This window comes from Barbus barbus, assembly GCF_936440315.1.
Source record: "Barbus barbus genome assembly, chromosome: 2".
NCBI classification, from domain to species: domain Eukaryota; kingdom Metazoa; phylum Chordata; class Actinopteri; order Cypriniformes; family Cyprinidae; genus Barbus; species Barbus barbus.
This window is the reverse complement of record NC_136730.1, coordinates 37,526,177-37,542,611: the sequence shown is the minus strand read 5'-3', so window position 1 is coordinate 37,542,611 and position 16,435 is coordinate 37,526,177. Positions and strand designations below refer to the sequence as shown.

The following is a 16,435-nucleotide window of genomic DNA, read 5'->3' as shown; positions in this document are numbered from 1 at the left end:
GACATCCCTGTGTTCTGATAACAACTTGACGATCCTTTCACATTGTGCTGGCGTGAGGCCTTCACAGTTTAACTCAGCTAGAACTGGTGGCTGTATGTGTAAGTTATTGTCTTCCTGAATCTTGTCTGCCATTAATTCCTTGACGTGAAGCACACCGCCATCTTCCTCAAATTCAAGAACATCCTTTGCGACCACCTCTTTTGGCCTAAAAACAGAAGCCACTCTAGATCGGGGTGCAATTCTAACGGCCTTTTCACTCAAGTTCACCATACGCACAGGGACCTTTCCACAGTCTGTTTTAGCAAGAACGTGAGCCACTAAAAGTCCTTTCGGCAGACTCGCTCTGGCTGCAGGTTCAACTAGCACATTACGTTTCACCCTAGGTGACACTCCACAGTGGCCTTCAAGTACCTTCTCACAGCGGGGAGGAATAGTGACAGCTTGTCTTCCGGAAATCTTAACATACCCAATCCTTCCGTCAGGCCCTAGATGTCCTGTTTCCTTCTCAACTCTAGCAAGTACCCTCCGGACTTGAGCTTCATCTCGCTGACTATACTTGTCTACCTTTTCCATCCCCTCCGCTGAGATGAACAGAGACTGAACTTCATTGAGTATATTCATACCGATGATCCCAGACACTACTTTCATTTCCTTGACGTCAGGGCTTGTGTCCGTCAGAACGAATATACACTTCCCAGAAAGCACTTTTCCCAGACATTCTACATCGGCCTGTAAGCAACCTAAGACAGGAATGTCTAGTCCATTGGCCGCTGTCAGTTTGACCCAGCATGCAGAGGACAACTTCAGCTTTTGTTCCCCAAAGTGCTGTCTGAAGTGTGACTCAGAGATGGTGGACACCTCTGACCCTGTATCTAAGAGGCACTTGGTCTTGACACCTGCTATCTTCACCTCAACAGTGAGACAATCCCCAAAAGCACTATCCTTCAGTTTTTCAGCAGTCTCATCAGCCAGCCATTCTGCCGTGTGACATCTAATCAACGAGGGCCCTGGGCTTTTCTGCACTGCACCTCCTGAGTCTTTCTCTACAACTTCAGTTGACTCCACTGTACATTGTGGGGAAGCTGGTCCCCTCCCAGACTTGCCACCTTGTGGACAATAACGACTGGTGTGTCCAGGTTCACCACACGAATAACAAATATAACGGCCTTCACTGTCTTTTAATGGTTGTCTCTTTGGATGGCTCTGCGGTGATCTATTTCTCTCTTTTGCATGAACAACTTGATATAATTCCTCTTGATGGGCGGCTATTTTCTGGATCGCCTCATGCAATTTATCTAAAGACAGAGTGGAGGGAGCATCCTGTACTGCAGCAGCATTCACCACCCCTTTGAAACGGGTACTGGGCCTGACATTACTAGAAGGCTGTGCTTCCTCCTCTTCTGACCAGGTAATTGCCGCTTGCATCAACTCCACGAAACTCAATTCTGGCTCAGCCTTAATTCTGCGCTTCATCTCCCGACGCAAGAAGTCATCTTTTAGGCCTAGCACCAGTTGCTCTTTCAGAACCTTTTCAGCATCTGCCACTCTAGCTGGCTCTCGGCGCTGAACACGATTAAGTCTTTCCCGAAGGTCATATGCATAGGAGCGTATTGTTTCTCCTGCATTCTGGGCACGGTCATAAAAGTCTTTCAGCCTTGTTCCAATGGGCACTTTATCTCCATAGGTGTCAAGGAGAACAGTGAATATGTTGTCAACAGACTCCTCTTTTCCGTCCATCATGAACTTCACTGTGGCTTTGGCCTCATCTTTTAGGTGCTGTTTCACCAGCTCTACCCTATCCTCAGTGGGCACCCTCATGACTTGAAATGCAGACTTCATCGATGCTACCCATTCTTCGACACTCAGCTCTCCTGGTTTTGCCATGCAACCAGTGAAATCAGGGAGCTTCCTGTCTCGAGGGATATAAATGGCAGCTGGGGTCGTGTGTGCAGAGGCCTGACTCTCAATTACCACCTTTGCTAAGGATAGGGCCTCTCTCTGCTCTGCCCTAGCTTGATCAAGTACCCCTGCCTGCTCAGCAAACCTCATCTGCATCTCTGCCATCTCTCTTTTTAATTCCTCGAGCTCAGACATCTTCTTGCTTGACATAAACTACCTGTGGGCCTGGAGACGTGTGACTACTTAAATATGCCTAATTCGATCCTGTTCGTGACGCCACTTTTGTAACGGGAGTATTTAGCCCGTCGTGTAGGGGAAATAGATTACGGCTGCCCTGGAAGTTTGGACAACGAAAGGATCTTGGTCCCCGCTCCCCAAACGTTTTAGTCTCGTTACACACTAATGTGTGTATGTGGTTTCTTACTTTATTGTGTTATAACACTACTGATTGACAAGGGTAGGCTTCAGGTATGGTAATTTTTCACGGTGTCGTCCTGAAGTGAAATTGCATATGCAAGAACACAGTGTAATATGCTCCTCCCTCCCCAGATCTAATAAAGTAAGTGAGACTCCCCCACTCCCTAGCAGCTCTCAACAAAAAGGTATACTGCAAATAAGCGCAAAATGGAATTAAACAGAGTTTATTATTTTATTATGATTATTTCTTCTGTTTGAGTAAAGGATTAAATGAAAGAAAATAAAAGAATTTAGTCTTTGTGTTGTCTTTTGAATTCACATCAACACTTTCAACACAACAGTTGAAAAAAACTCTTTCACTTGTGGTATAACAAATCCCTTAAGAGACTTCACAATGAGATCACTTGCACTTTTGTCAATTTGTAAACCCACAAATTTTCACCTTTTCAAATTATCATTTTCAAACAATCACATTTGAAAACAACAAACAAAAAACGAAAACATACACAATTAAATCTCACCTCAGAGTGAGCACTTATATGAAACGTCCCTTCAAATGTTTACTCACAGTTACTCAAGTTCTTTAGTCCACTTGGATTACCACGTCCATTAGTTCAGTCACAAAATTTTTTTTAGAAAAAAAACAGTTTGCAGAACGATGATTTAGAGTGCATTGTCTGGACGTAGGGTGTTGAAATAAACTGGAGATCACGTAGTTTAAGTGTGCAAGTTCAAAAACTCACTCAACCTTGCAAAAATTGTCCTGAAGACAAACCGTCAAAAAAAAAACAAACTGAAGATGAATCAAAACTGAGATGTCACTTGGATGGCAGGGAAGTAACACAATCTTCCAACTTAAATCGGTGGAAAAGTTACGTCTCTGCATGAACTGCATTATACAGCGACCTCAGTCTCACATGCTCTGACACGTGCAGTAAACTCAATTACACGTGAACAGTCCCGCTGAACTGTTAACTCTTGGCGATACTCTTCAATCAAAACACGAGAAGTGCAAAATACAGCAAAAAGATATGTGACAAGTCTCTTGATGACAAAAATCAGGGGATTTGCACTTTAAACGTATTCGCAGCTTCCGTGGCCTTCACGATTTGGTTAACGCGTCATTCTAGCAGCCAACCCATACCACGAGAGCAAAACTGGAAAAAACTTCATTATGAAACATGGGTCACCTTCCACACTCTCACTTAGTGCTGTCACCCTTTATTCGACTCAAGCCCCGATAATCTTCCGTTGAAGCAAATTTATCGAACGAACTTCGATCACGACACTGCACTCACTTCTGTGTGTGACACACTCATACATCGCGCTCTTCTCCGTCTCTCTCTGCTGCACTCCCTGCACTCGCAAAAAGCGGATCACTCGCCAAAATAAAAGTATTCCATAATAAGCTCCTTTCAAAATAATATACGCGTTACATATAGCGAGTGGAAATGGCTAATAAGCCTACAAGCTAATAAGCCTATAAGTCTCTGCAGCCATGTAGTGGTAATTTAATGTCCTTTTTATTTTTAAATAAGTGTTTGATTTCCTACATTATGAAACTTTTAGTTTTATAAATGAGGCAACCTATGAAGGATGAACAAATAATGTCATCACATTAAAAATACCTTTCAAAATACTTAAAGCGTTGAAGTGCTGGGAAAAGTTGTGTGAAGCATTTAAAAACACTCGAAAACATTAGACCATTTCTGCCACAAGTTGTTCCTGTAGTTACATTAAATCCTTTGTGAATGGTGGAGATTTGTGTTTATTGAACAATGTTTTTCCTGGTTAACACATCAGTGGCATTTGTTCTGATATCTGTATCTTTAACAGAATTCTGCGCCGAATTTGAATGCTTCTCACAAGATTTGAGAGAGATGTTATTGACTCTGCGGCAAATTCGACTACTTTCTTCACTGTATCTCCCAGCACTGTGTATAATGGTGTCGCGTGATCAAGAGCAGCCCGGCCGAGCAGATAAACGGTCTGCGCCGCGTAGCCCAAACGAGTAGCGCGGATTCGTTCCGCTTTCGGTTCGTTTGTCCATTGTAGCTCTTGTAAATCAAGCATGATGAGAACGCAAGCAAAAATAAAATTTTTCAAACTGAGAAACAACCTTTCTTTGACTAAATGTGCATTGCGATGACGTCAAGGGAGGCGTCTAAGCCCAAAATCTGCGGTAAAATTGCGGCAATTTAAAAAATTTGTGAGCTCTTGCAAAAATTGCGGAGTTTGCTTGATTTTGCGATAAATTCAGCGATCGCAGAATTGCAAAATCCTTCACACTGTCAGGTTTTGGGATTGACAACCACATTTTCTTTACAGGTGTGAGTCTCGAAATTACCCGTTCACACAGCAGTTTACAGTTGCATTTGGAATACTGTCTGTGGCATACACTGCAGTTAAATTCGGCTGTCAGTTCAGCTTTTACTCCTTAATCGCGTTCTGTACACACATAATTCACTGAAATACGGCAACCGCATTCTACAACCGCATAAACTCCCAAAAAATACAGGTAGTGACAACCGCATTTACAGAAATTCTATGCAGTGTGTACTGAACTGAACTGAACGACTAGTTGTTAATTATGTATTTTAATGTGCATCAGAAATGTGTCTTCGTCTGTATGTGAGATGCAAGAAAATAACAGTGAAAGAAGTCTTAACTTAGCACACAGGACTAGCGGACTACAAAATATTGCTACAGTATGGTTACAAATGCGGGAGTGACTGCTGTTCCATACACATATGGAACGATAATTTACGGGACTCACTCCCTCATTTAAATGCGGTTGTCACTCCTGAAACTTGTAGTGTGTACGTGGCCTGTATGAATATGCAACGGGAGTTAAGCCGTATTCCTTACCAGAAACCATAGCGACAGTGACCAAAGTAAAATCAAAGCAGTGTTAATTTCGTCGACGAAGACAACGACGAAAAATATTCGTCAACGAACCTTTTTTTCTGAGACTAAGATGAGACATTGAGGAGCTAAAACTAATATTTGATGATAAAAACTATGAGGATATTTATGCCGTGCGTCTTTGTTAACAAGACGAGATGGGACTAAAATGTTATTTGAGGACTACCAGACATTCAAAATACAAGTTAACTGTCTTGTCTTTCAAAATGTGCGTTTGTGCAGCAGAGCGGATCTCTCGAGCTGTACGTGACGGACAACTTGTCCACAGTCCTGTTATGTTCACACAGCGCGTGTTTTCCAAGAATGCAGTTGTGAGTCCTGAGAATTTACAGGTGTGATTTCGGTTACAAAATGCAGATGTCACCCCCGTAAATAACCAAACTGTGTGTGAACATAACCATATTAAGGCAGTCGCGTAGCTACGGGTGGGCATGGGTGGGCCTGGGCCCACCTACTTTCATCTGTAGCCCACCCAATGAGAAGTTTGTAATGGATGGATGTAATTTATTAAACGATACTAATAATCTTATTAATAAACGAAATAATCTTATTTCACTGTAACTTTATTTATTACAAATATTAAATGCTTGTTTTCATGGTCAATTACAGGTCGTTTCTTAGTTTTCCCTCTTCCTATAGGTGCATATCATCATACGCTTGTCAAAATGATGATTCGTCCATTTCTGTTAGTCCCACCCACAATGTTATTTTTATGACCTATGGTTACAACATAAGGATATAAGTGAAGTGAAGTGAAGTGACATACTGCCAAGTATGGTGACCCATACTCGGAATTCGTGCTCTGCATTTAACCCATCCAACGTGCACACACACAGCAGTGAACACACACACACCGTGAACACACACCCGGAGCAGTGGGCAGCCATTTATGCTGGGGCGCCCAGGGAGCAGTTTGGGGTTCGGTGCCTTGCTCAAGGGCACCTCAGTCGTGGTATTGAGGGTGGAGAGAGGGTGGTTATTTGAGGACTACCAGACATTCAAAATACAAGTTAACTGTCTTGTCTTTCAAAATGTGCGTTTGTGCAGCAGAGCGGCTCTCTCAAGCTGTACGTGACAGACAACTTGTTCACAGTCCTGTTATGTTCGCACAGCACGTGTTTTCCGAGAATGCAGTTGTGAGTCCTGGAGAGTATCAGTCGTGGTATTGAGGGTGGAGAGAGCGCTGGACATTCACTCCCCCCACCTACAATCCCTGCCGGCCCGAGACTCAAACCAGCAGGGATATAATAGTAAAATGCACACATTTGTGAAGTTAAATGTGAAAATAGCCCAGTGAAGCAAACATAAATCAGATCAATTCTTTAAAAAGTAAAAGTCTTAGCAATAAATCTGGACTGTCTACAAATGAAACCCGACAGACCACCTGAGGGTGCTGGATTTATCGATCGGAAACTTCTGATATTAGCATAGGTACAGTGTTTGATCCTCTAAACAGATGCGTCGTTTGTGGAAAGAAACACATTTCATTGTGCTAGATCCTGGTCACCACAACGAACTGCATAATTTGTAGCAACGCACATTTCTGCAGTCCTCGATGTGAGTGAACTGACAGATGTTTATTATGAAATCATCAGCGAAGCCCCATTGTTTCACACTGAGGTAATGCTTTTTAATAAACTTCCTTCAGTTAACATTAGTTAATGCATTAACTAACATTAGCAATATATTTGCATGCTTTAGAAGTACTGTGTAATAAACCTTGGTGCTTTTGTTGGCAATTTGACATGCAGTTATCATATGCTACACACCTGGCCCACCAAGTTTTATGTAGGACCACCCACTTAAACATTTCTGGCTACGCTAGTGTATTAAGGACTCAAATACAGGATTGACAACTGTATTCTGCTGCTGTGTGAATGTGGCCTACAGGTGTGAGTTCGGTTACAGAATGCGATTGTCACGCCCGTAAATAACCGTACTGTGTGTGAACGTAGGGTGACCATACGTGCCATTTTTCCCGGACGCATCCTGGCCAGGATTTCTATATTGGCTAAAATATCTAGGATTTGGCTTTGTTTGCGTGTGCAGACCGATCGGTGTATGACATCGGTTCTTTATGTTTTCGAAACGCTCTTGAGGTACTTTGAATCAAAGCAATATAGAAATCCTGGCCAGGAAGCGTCCGGGAAAAATGGCACGTATGGTCACCCTAGTGAACGTAACCGTATTAAGGACTCAAATACAGGACTGACAAACATATTCTGCTGCTGTAACGTGACCTGCTCACAACACCTTATTTTTGGGTAAAAATAGGAAAAGTAATTCTCTCATAACTTCTCTCTAAGTTTTTTTTCTCTCTCAGTGCATGCATAAGATTTATGACAAAAAAAATATAGAAATCACTTTCAAGGATTTTTAATCATAATTTATTATATAATAAATCCTTATACCTTTCTAAACATTATAGACCTCCATGTTAACAGGTCACACTGCAGTTTTGCAGTTTTCTGTAAAATATATTGCTAATCAATACTTATTTAATTATTTTGTTTAATGTTTTTAAATAATAATAATAATGAGAATTATTAGTAGTCATATTGATATATATATAAAAAAACATTTTTGGCCAAATTGTGCAGCCCTACAAAAAGGCACAACAAACTAAAGAAAAAGTCTGAAAATCTTTCTAGTTACAGTTCACATTTTGTGTGCAGATTTCTTTTAAGATTTGGTTTATATTTTGGAATTTGCTTGATATTGCCCCTCAGAATAGTCTTTCGTAACATCATGAAGTCTTGCTACACGTCAGTGCTATTTTTAATTCATTTGAAATGAAAGAATGATAGATTAAAGTGAAGCTGTGCTAGAAATTGAATCCAAAGGTATCTTTCTGGAGCCGAAAAAAGGATGTTTTGAATGCTATATATGTAATATTTATTGCAGTAGCATTAGTACTTGTTTTAATAAATGCAATGGGGCCCATTATTACAGACAGACTTGTCATATGAGGTAAAACTGAGCCACATTTAGTTTTAAATAATTACAGACACAGATCCAATGTCTAATGCCTACCTGCTCTTCTGTCCGCTTTAGGGGCAAGATCCTCTGCAAATGTACACGAAAACACCTGCGAAAAAACATTCCCTCGATATAATTGCTGCACATTTACGACATTTTATGTCTTTGTTATAATAAAATAATAATATAATAAACAACAGAGAAAATTAGTTTGTAAGAAACCTATGAGCAAGGAGATCAAATCTTACCTGACAAAGGAAAGTAATAATGCAACACGACACAACCCCTACAACCTCCATTACACGTGCAAAATGTCTGCGGGAAAAATATGATGTGACTATTATTCCACTGTCTAGGCTATTATTTTAAACTAAATGCAGCTGTTCTTACAATCAAACGTCAATCTCAGTCAGCAGATAGATTCTGTTCTGTACAATCTATTTCCTCAAAACAAGGTGAAGTTCGATGCAAATGTTTCCTAAGGCTGGCTGTTGTTCGTGTTGCTGCTTGTTCAACTGTCACTTTCTCATGTCTCATGGTGGTAGCGTGAAAAAACAAAATTCACTAGAAAACGTTATCATAAATATGAGTATTCACTGGAAAACGTTAACATGCCTGCACTTGAGAAAGTCTAAGTTTTCTGTTCAATATATGCTACTGTAATAGTTCATATGCACTTTTATAACATTTTATAAGAACTGATCTTGTAACTATTGATTAGAAAATATCAAATGCAAGCTTTTGGCTCTGTGTCTTGAGGCGGGTGCATTCAGCTTTAAAGTTTTTAAATGAATTTTCAGGTGCTTTTAATGAAAGGAAACAGCTCTCTCTTTCATGGTCGGTTCCAGGGTGTTATTCTTGTCAGCCCATTTGGATTCAGCCGTTTTATAGCTGCTGTTCTAGTGCCGAATTATACATGGAGATTGTATAATATGATTTAATAAGTACATATATATATATATATATATATTAAAGAGAAGATACACTTTTCAATTTGATGCATTATGTGGACATGGGACATATGCTACAATACATTTTCAGAGTAGCCTCCATTTACACCAAGAGCATGGATGTTACAGTCTTAGAAACACTTTGCTTTCTTGAACTGTTAACAGTTTAAGTATTTCCTTTCTCTAAGCTCTGGAATTCAGTTTAGTCATTTTTATAGTAGCATACACCACTGTAAAAACTAGTTAAACAAAAAAACTAGTGCAGTCTACAAAAGGAGTAAGGATGCCCTCTCCCAACATTATTATGTTTTTAAATACAGAATGGCGGATATTTTAGAATATATCAGGAGCTGATATCAACATATGTTGATTTTGTGATTAGCTACATTAGCAAGTGAACAGATTCCTGTCCCAAATGTTAGTGTGGCATTTCCCAGCCAGAAACCCTTAGGCTTGTAGAGAGATGACAGTAACAGAGTGTATTAAAGATCTGACCTCAAATGATTGTTAGTGACATTTTTTATTTTTATTTTTTTCAACTACATGTTAACTAACGCTCATTAGATTATTAGTAAAGTACAGTATTAGTAGACCGTTAGGTTAGGGTTAGTAGAATAAGTTGACATATGTGATCCTAGACCACAAAACCAGTCATAAAGGTCAATTTTTTGACTTTTTTATCTGAAAGCTGAGTAAATAAGCTTTCAATTGATGTATGGTTTGTTATGATAGGACAATATTTGGCTGAGATACAACTATTTGAAAATCTGGAATCTGAGGGTGCAAAAAATCTAAACATTGAGAAAATTGCCTTTAAAGTTGTCCAAATGAAGTCCTTAGCAATGAATATTACTAATCAAAAATTAAGTTTTGATATATTTACGGTAGGAAATTTACAAAATATCTTCATGGAACATGATCTTTACTTAATATCCTAATGATTTGTGGCATAAAAGAAAAATCGATAATTTTTACCCAGACAATGTATTGTTGGCTACTGGTTACAAATATACCCCAGCAACTTAAGACTGCTTTTGTGCTCCAGGGTCACATATTTGCAAAGTTACTAGTCAGCAGAATGTCTGTTGGGGAGCCATCTAATTAAAATGTCAGCAGATTTTAAACAGGCAGTATTACTTTGATATGAGATAATTGACGTAGTTGCAAAGTTGCCTTATAATCAACAGAATATCTGAAGGGGACTATTAAAATAAAGTGTTACCCACATGTGTTGTCTGTTGTTTGTGTTCAATTACATAATAACAAGGTGATTGTCACAGATCGACCAGGCTCCCAAACTAGCCAATCACAGCGAACACCATCTCCAGAATTCTAACGAAGCACACCTGCACACAATCTGAAACTCATCACCCCTCGCACCATAAAGCCACACACCTCACTGCACTCAAATGTCCGGTCTTGTTTCTACGAAGTGAACTCCTATATGCTATCTCAGCAACTGCCTGCTTGCACAAAATATTGAAATAGTGATTTGCATTGTACCGATTTAATGTCTAAAAGAATATCAAATTGTGTATCACTGCACCAGCTACAATAATAAAAGCATTCGTACTAGTGTGCTTGTATTAGATCATCATTATAAAAACACTGGCCCTTCAGAAGGAAATTAAAAACCCTGATCTAGATGATTAAATAGTTGTAGCGAAATAGTAATTTTGTGTAGTTGAAAATATATTTAAATTATCAGCATTTTTGATCACCATTTAATTGTGAAAATAGTACCAAAGTGAATAAAAAAAACTTGAATATCTGGCAGCCCATCAGTCGAATTGGTTGAAAGAAACGTAACTGACTGAGCTTTAATACCCACATGATCCATGGGTTACAACATCTGGAAATTTAGACCTTCCTTCTGAAACCATCAAGCATCTGCACTGATTGCCGAAGATGGCCACCATGCAGTGAACAAATATGGAGAACAGAGCGACCTCTTGCCCTTGAGTTTAGCTCCAACCCTTATCAAACACACCTGAAGAAGCTAATCAAGGTCTTCAGGATACTAGAAAGTTACAGGTTTGTTCAAAGCTGGAGCAAAACTGCAGGGAAATGGACCTTGATGGCCAGAGCTGAGAACCTCTGGTGTAAATAGTGGTGGATATTGTTTTCACAGAGTGAAAATATATCCAAATAACATTTCCACTAAGTGTAAATAGTGATATACAGGTCCTTTTCAAAAAATTAGCATATTGTGATAAAGTTCATTATTTTCTGTAATGTACTGATAAACATTAGACTTTCATATATTTTAGATTCATTACAACACAACTGAAGTAGTTCAAGCCTTTTATTGTTTTAATATTGATGATTTTGACATACAGCTCATGAAAACCCAAAATTCCTATCTCAAAAAATTAGCATATTTCATCCGACCAATAAAAGAAAAGTGTTTTTAATACAAAAAAAGTCAACCTTCAAATAATTATGTTCAGTTATGCACTCAATACTTGGTCGGGAATCCTTTTGCAGAAATGACTGCTTCAATGCGGCGTGGCATGGAGGCAATCAGCCTGTGGCACTGCTGAGGTGTTATGGAGGTCCAGGATGCTTCGATAGCGGCCTTAAGCTCATCCAGAGTGTTGGGTCTTGCGTCTCTCAACTTTCTCTTCACAATATCCCACAGATTCTCTATGGGGTTCAGGTCAGGAGAGTTGGCAGGCCAATTGAGCACAGTAATACCATGGTCAGTAAACCATTTACCAGTGGTTTTGGCACTGTGAGCAGGTGCCAGGTCGTGCTGAAAAATGAAATCTTCATCTCCATAAAGCTTTTCAGCAGATGGAAGCATGAAGTGCTCCAAAATCTCCTGATAGCTAGCTGCATTGACCCTGCCCTTGATAAAACACAGTGGACCAACACCAGCATCACTGACTGTGGGTACTTGACACTGGACTTCAGGCATTTTGGCATTTCCCTCTCCCCAGTCTTCCTCCAGACTCTGGCACCTTGATTTCCGAATGACATGCAAAATTTGCTTTCATCCGAAAAAAGTACTTTGGACCACTGAGCAACAGTCCAGTGCTGCTTCTCTGTAGCCCAGGTGTAAGGTCTGTTTTGGGTTTTGTTTCTTGTTCATGTTTTCATGTCTTTTATTTTGAAGTTTGGTCATGGTTCCTGTTTTGTCATGCTTCCCTTGCCCTCATGTTTCATTGCTATTGGTTCCTTTGTTCTATGTGTCATGTTCTGATTGGTTGTTCTTGTCATGTGACCCTCATAGTTTTGTATAAGTTTGCTAGTTAGTGCAATTGTGCCTGGTCGTGTATTGTCGTTGTAACCTGCTGTCGGTGAGTTTAGTTTGTTCATGCTACGTCTGTCTCATGCCACGTCAAGCCTGTTGTCAAGTCAAGTCTGTATCTGTTTGGATCATGTTTGGACTATGGAAACCACTTTGTAAATAAACTGCACTTGGGTTCATACTACACTCGCCTTCAGTGGACTCCCTCGTTACAGAATACACGACCCCTACAATGAACCCAGCAGTTGGACGTCTCCTCTGCCTGCGTCAGGAGGGCCGGGCTATAGAAGAGTATGTGGCCGATTTTTGTGAACTTTCTCACTTGGTGAATTTTAATGACGTGACCCTAAAGGACATTTTTCGTTCGGGTGTCGACGAACCACTTCGTTCCAGTCTGCCAGGGGGAACAATTTGTTGGTCATTGGAACGATATATTGACTTTGTTCTGCTTTTGGCTGGGTCACCTCTGACTGTGGGAATTGCGGATGAGGAGCCCCGCAATTGTGCTGTACCTCCACCAAAGCCTGCTAACCCGGAACCTGCCAACATCACGTCTGCTACACCGAGGCCTGCTCACGTCATGCCTGCCACGCCACAGCTCGCTAATGTCATGTCTGTTACCCCAGGGCCCGCTCATGTCATGCTGGTTACTCAGGAGATTCTCCATAACATGGCTGCTATTCAAGAGCTCCACCGTAAGATAGCTGCCACGCAGGAGTCTCTTGGGAAAATGGACGCAGTTCTAAAGTCTGCTCACGTCATGTCTGCCCAGCCAGAGTCTGCTCACGTCATGCCTGCCCAGCCCGAGTCTGCTCACGTCATGCCTGCCCAGCCCGAGTCTGCTCACGTCATGCCTGCCCAGCCCGAGTCTGCTCACGTCATGCCTGCCCAGCCCGAGTCTGCGGGGCCTGCTCACGCCACGCCTGAGTCCCTGGCCAAGATGGCCGCCACCAAAATGTCTTTTGGGGGGGGCTATAGTACCGAAGCTCCTGCTAATGCGGAGCTTAGGTCTGGAGCTAATGGATGCATGGTTGGCGTATCTGACCTCCCATTAAATACCGCACTGTCTGTGATGGCGGTTGCCATTGGGTGTGTGTGGGCTGCACACTGTGCTCCTGAATCCTCGTCCTGCTCTGTCACGGCTATGGAGGCCGTGTGTGAATCCTTGTCCTGCCCAGTCATGGCTATGGAGGCCGTATGTGAATCCTTGTCCTGCCCAGTCACGGCTATAGTGTCCGCGCTTCAAGAGCGCCCTCAAGTACCCGCTCCTCCAGAGCGCCCCTCAGATCCCGAGTCTCTAGTCTCGGCTGCTCCGCCCTGGTGGGCTCCGGTCCCGTCTGCTCCGCCCTGGTGGGCTCCAGCCCCATCGTCTCCGCCACGGCTCCCTGCCCTGCCTGCTCCGCCATGGCTCCCTGCCTTGCCTGCTCAGGCCTCGCCTGCTCCGCCATGGCTCCCTGCTCTCCCAGGCCCGCCATTGCCCCATGCTCCTAGTCCTGTTCCCCTTCACGGGCCTGGCCCTCCATCCCTCCCCCTATTCTGCCTCTGCTTCACCACCCCCCCCTGGACTATTTTGGGGTTGTTTTTGTTTGGGCGTCGGGAGCCGCCCTTAGAGGGGGGAAAATGTAAGGTCTGTTTTGGGTTTTGTTTCTTGTTCATGTTTTCATGTCTTTTATTTTGAAGTTTGGTCATGGTTCCTGTTTTGTCATGCTTCCCTTGCCCTCATGTTTCATTGCTATTGGTTCCTTTGTTCTATGTGTCATGTTCTGATTGGTTGTTCTTGTCATGTGACCCTCATAGTTTTGTATAAGTTTGCTAGTTAGTGCAATTGTGCCTGGTCGTGTATTGTCGTTGTAACCTGCTGTCGGTGAGTTTAGTTTGTTCATGCTACGTCTGTCTCATGCCACGTCAAGCCTGTTGTCAAGTCAAGTCTGTATCTGTTTGGACTATGGAAACCACTTTGTAAATAAACTGCACTTGGGTTCATACTACACTCGCCTTCAGTGGACTCCCTCGTTACACCAGGTCAGGCGCTTCTGCCGCTGTTTCTGGTTCAAAAGTGGCTTGACCTGGGGAATGCGGCACCTGTAGCCCATTTCCTGCACACGCCTGTACACGGTGGCTCTGGATGTTTCTACTCCAGACTCAGTCCACTGCTTCCGCAGGTCCCCCAAGGTCTGGAATCGGTCCTTCTCCACAATCTTCCTCAGGGTCCGGTCACCTCTTCTCGTTGTGCTGCGTTTTCTGCCACACTTTTTCCTTCCCACAGACTTCCCACTGAGGTGCCTTGATACAGCACTCTGGGAACAGCCTATTCGTTCAGAAATTTCTTTCTGTGTCTTACCCTCTTGCTTGAGAGTGTCAATGATGGCCTTCTGGACAGCAGTCAGGTCGGCAGTCTTACCCATGATTGCGGTAAGAAGTAATGAACCAGGCTGGGAGTTTTTAAAAGCCTCAGGAATCTTTTGCAGGTGTTTAGAGTTAATTAGTTGATTCAGATGATTAGGTTAATAGCTCGTTTAGAGAACCTTTTCATGATATGCTAATTTTTTGAGATAGGAATTTTGGGTTTTCATGAGCTGTATGCCAAAATCATCAATATTAAAACAATAAAAGGCTTGAACTACTTCAGTTGTGTTGTAATGAATCTAAAATGTATGAAAGTCTAATGTTTATCAGTACATTACAGAAAATAATGAACTTTATCACAATATGCTAATTTTTTGAAAAGGACCTGTATGTCAAGGTGTGAATAAAAGTAATATGCTCTTTGTATTAAGGGTAAATTATCTGAGCATTTGATAATTTACCCTTCTTCATTATTTTGTAATGAAGTGTGCAAGAAAAATTTCAGACTTTGTCTGACAATAAAGTTTATATCTATATAGCAGTGAAAACATTCTTTGCCAAGTGTGTAAATAGTTGTGTCATATAGGTTCAGATCACATGACCATTTGAACACTACTATTGGTAACATTCAGTGAAACTATTTCTTGTGGAATAAGTCAATAAATGACTGACTACTCACTCCTGGCTGTCTCCTGCTTCGCTATGAGATCTCGTCTCCCTACTTCCTCCACCATGGCTCCTTCCATTATACGTCCCTCCGTAGCTCCTCCCAACCTTCACTCCTCCATGGACTGTTTGTTTTTGTTCCTCATTTGTTCCTCTCCCATAGCCATTTTACGGTGCAAGTCTGCACCTTCCTGGGGGAAAGCTATTTAGCTTGGTTTCTGTCTGTTTAATTGCTTATTCTTAACACATGTCATTTAGTTTTCTTATTAGTTTGCATATTTAAGCACTTTTGTCCCTGTTGTTCTTTGTCCAGTATTGTTTGTGCTCTTTTGTTTTCTTTAATGAACATTGTTTTAATTTGATTAGTATTTGACCTCTCTTCATCTTATTTTGACTGAACATTATACACATAATCACTTTTAATTTAGTAGATCATTTCTTTCTCTACGGCCTCCATCACTAATTTTCTACCTGTCCCCTATTCATGTACACATCTCCTTAAGATGACTCACAATACTTGCTGGAGTAACATTTTGTTGTGTCAAGGAGTCGCAATGTATGCAAATGAACAGAAGATTACCCAAGTTCAAAGTCTGAGGTAGAATATATCAGCATACCACAGTTTACATAAAAACCTGTTCAGCACTAGTTGACTAATAATTCAAATGATCTGTAGAGCATTATTCATTGTATTGTTATACAGGTTAAACAGATTTTAAATAAAACCATTAAACCATCACCATAGAAAGTACTGTAGGCATGTTAAGAGCATCTCTTCAAATTATGATTTTCTCCACTATTTATTTGATTGATTGATTGATTGATTGATTACTACCTTCTCTCATGATTTAAACCTGGTGTGATTTTTCCTAAAATAAAACATGTCTGTGACATTTACTACTGACACTGGGCACACAGGCAGAACAAATGTTCATCAAGTTACATAAGAATCGATCTAAAAGCAGTTTACACAGAAATTCAATCTGCTTGTGTTTCATGA

The 16,435-nt window shown here is 41.3% G+C and overlaps 1 protein-coding gene across 2 annotated transcripts in view; it reads right to left on the bottom strand.

Moving 5' to 3' along the window:
• Positions 1-8,755, bottom strand: part of cdh31 (cadherin 31) — a 39,472-nt gene extending 30,717 nt beyond the window's left edge. Inside the window, exons 1-3 of one of the 2 annotated variants that reach the window (XM_079374926.1) lie at positions 8,611-8,755; positions 8,469-8,535; positions 8,275-8,329 (exon numbers count right to left, since the gene is read on the bottom strand). In XM_079374926.1, the coding sequence (XP_079231052.1) occupies positions 8,275-8,329; positions 8,469-8,519 (106 nt within the window). In that variant the 5' untranslated portion in view covers positions 8,520-8,535; positions 8,611-8,755. Of the gene's footprint in view, positions 1-8,274; positions 8,330-8,468 lie in introns of both variants that reach the window. The other variant, XM_079374927.1, reaches the window with a different exon arrangement.
• Positions 8,756-16,435: the final 7,680 nt, after the last annotated feature.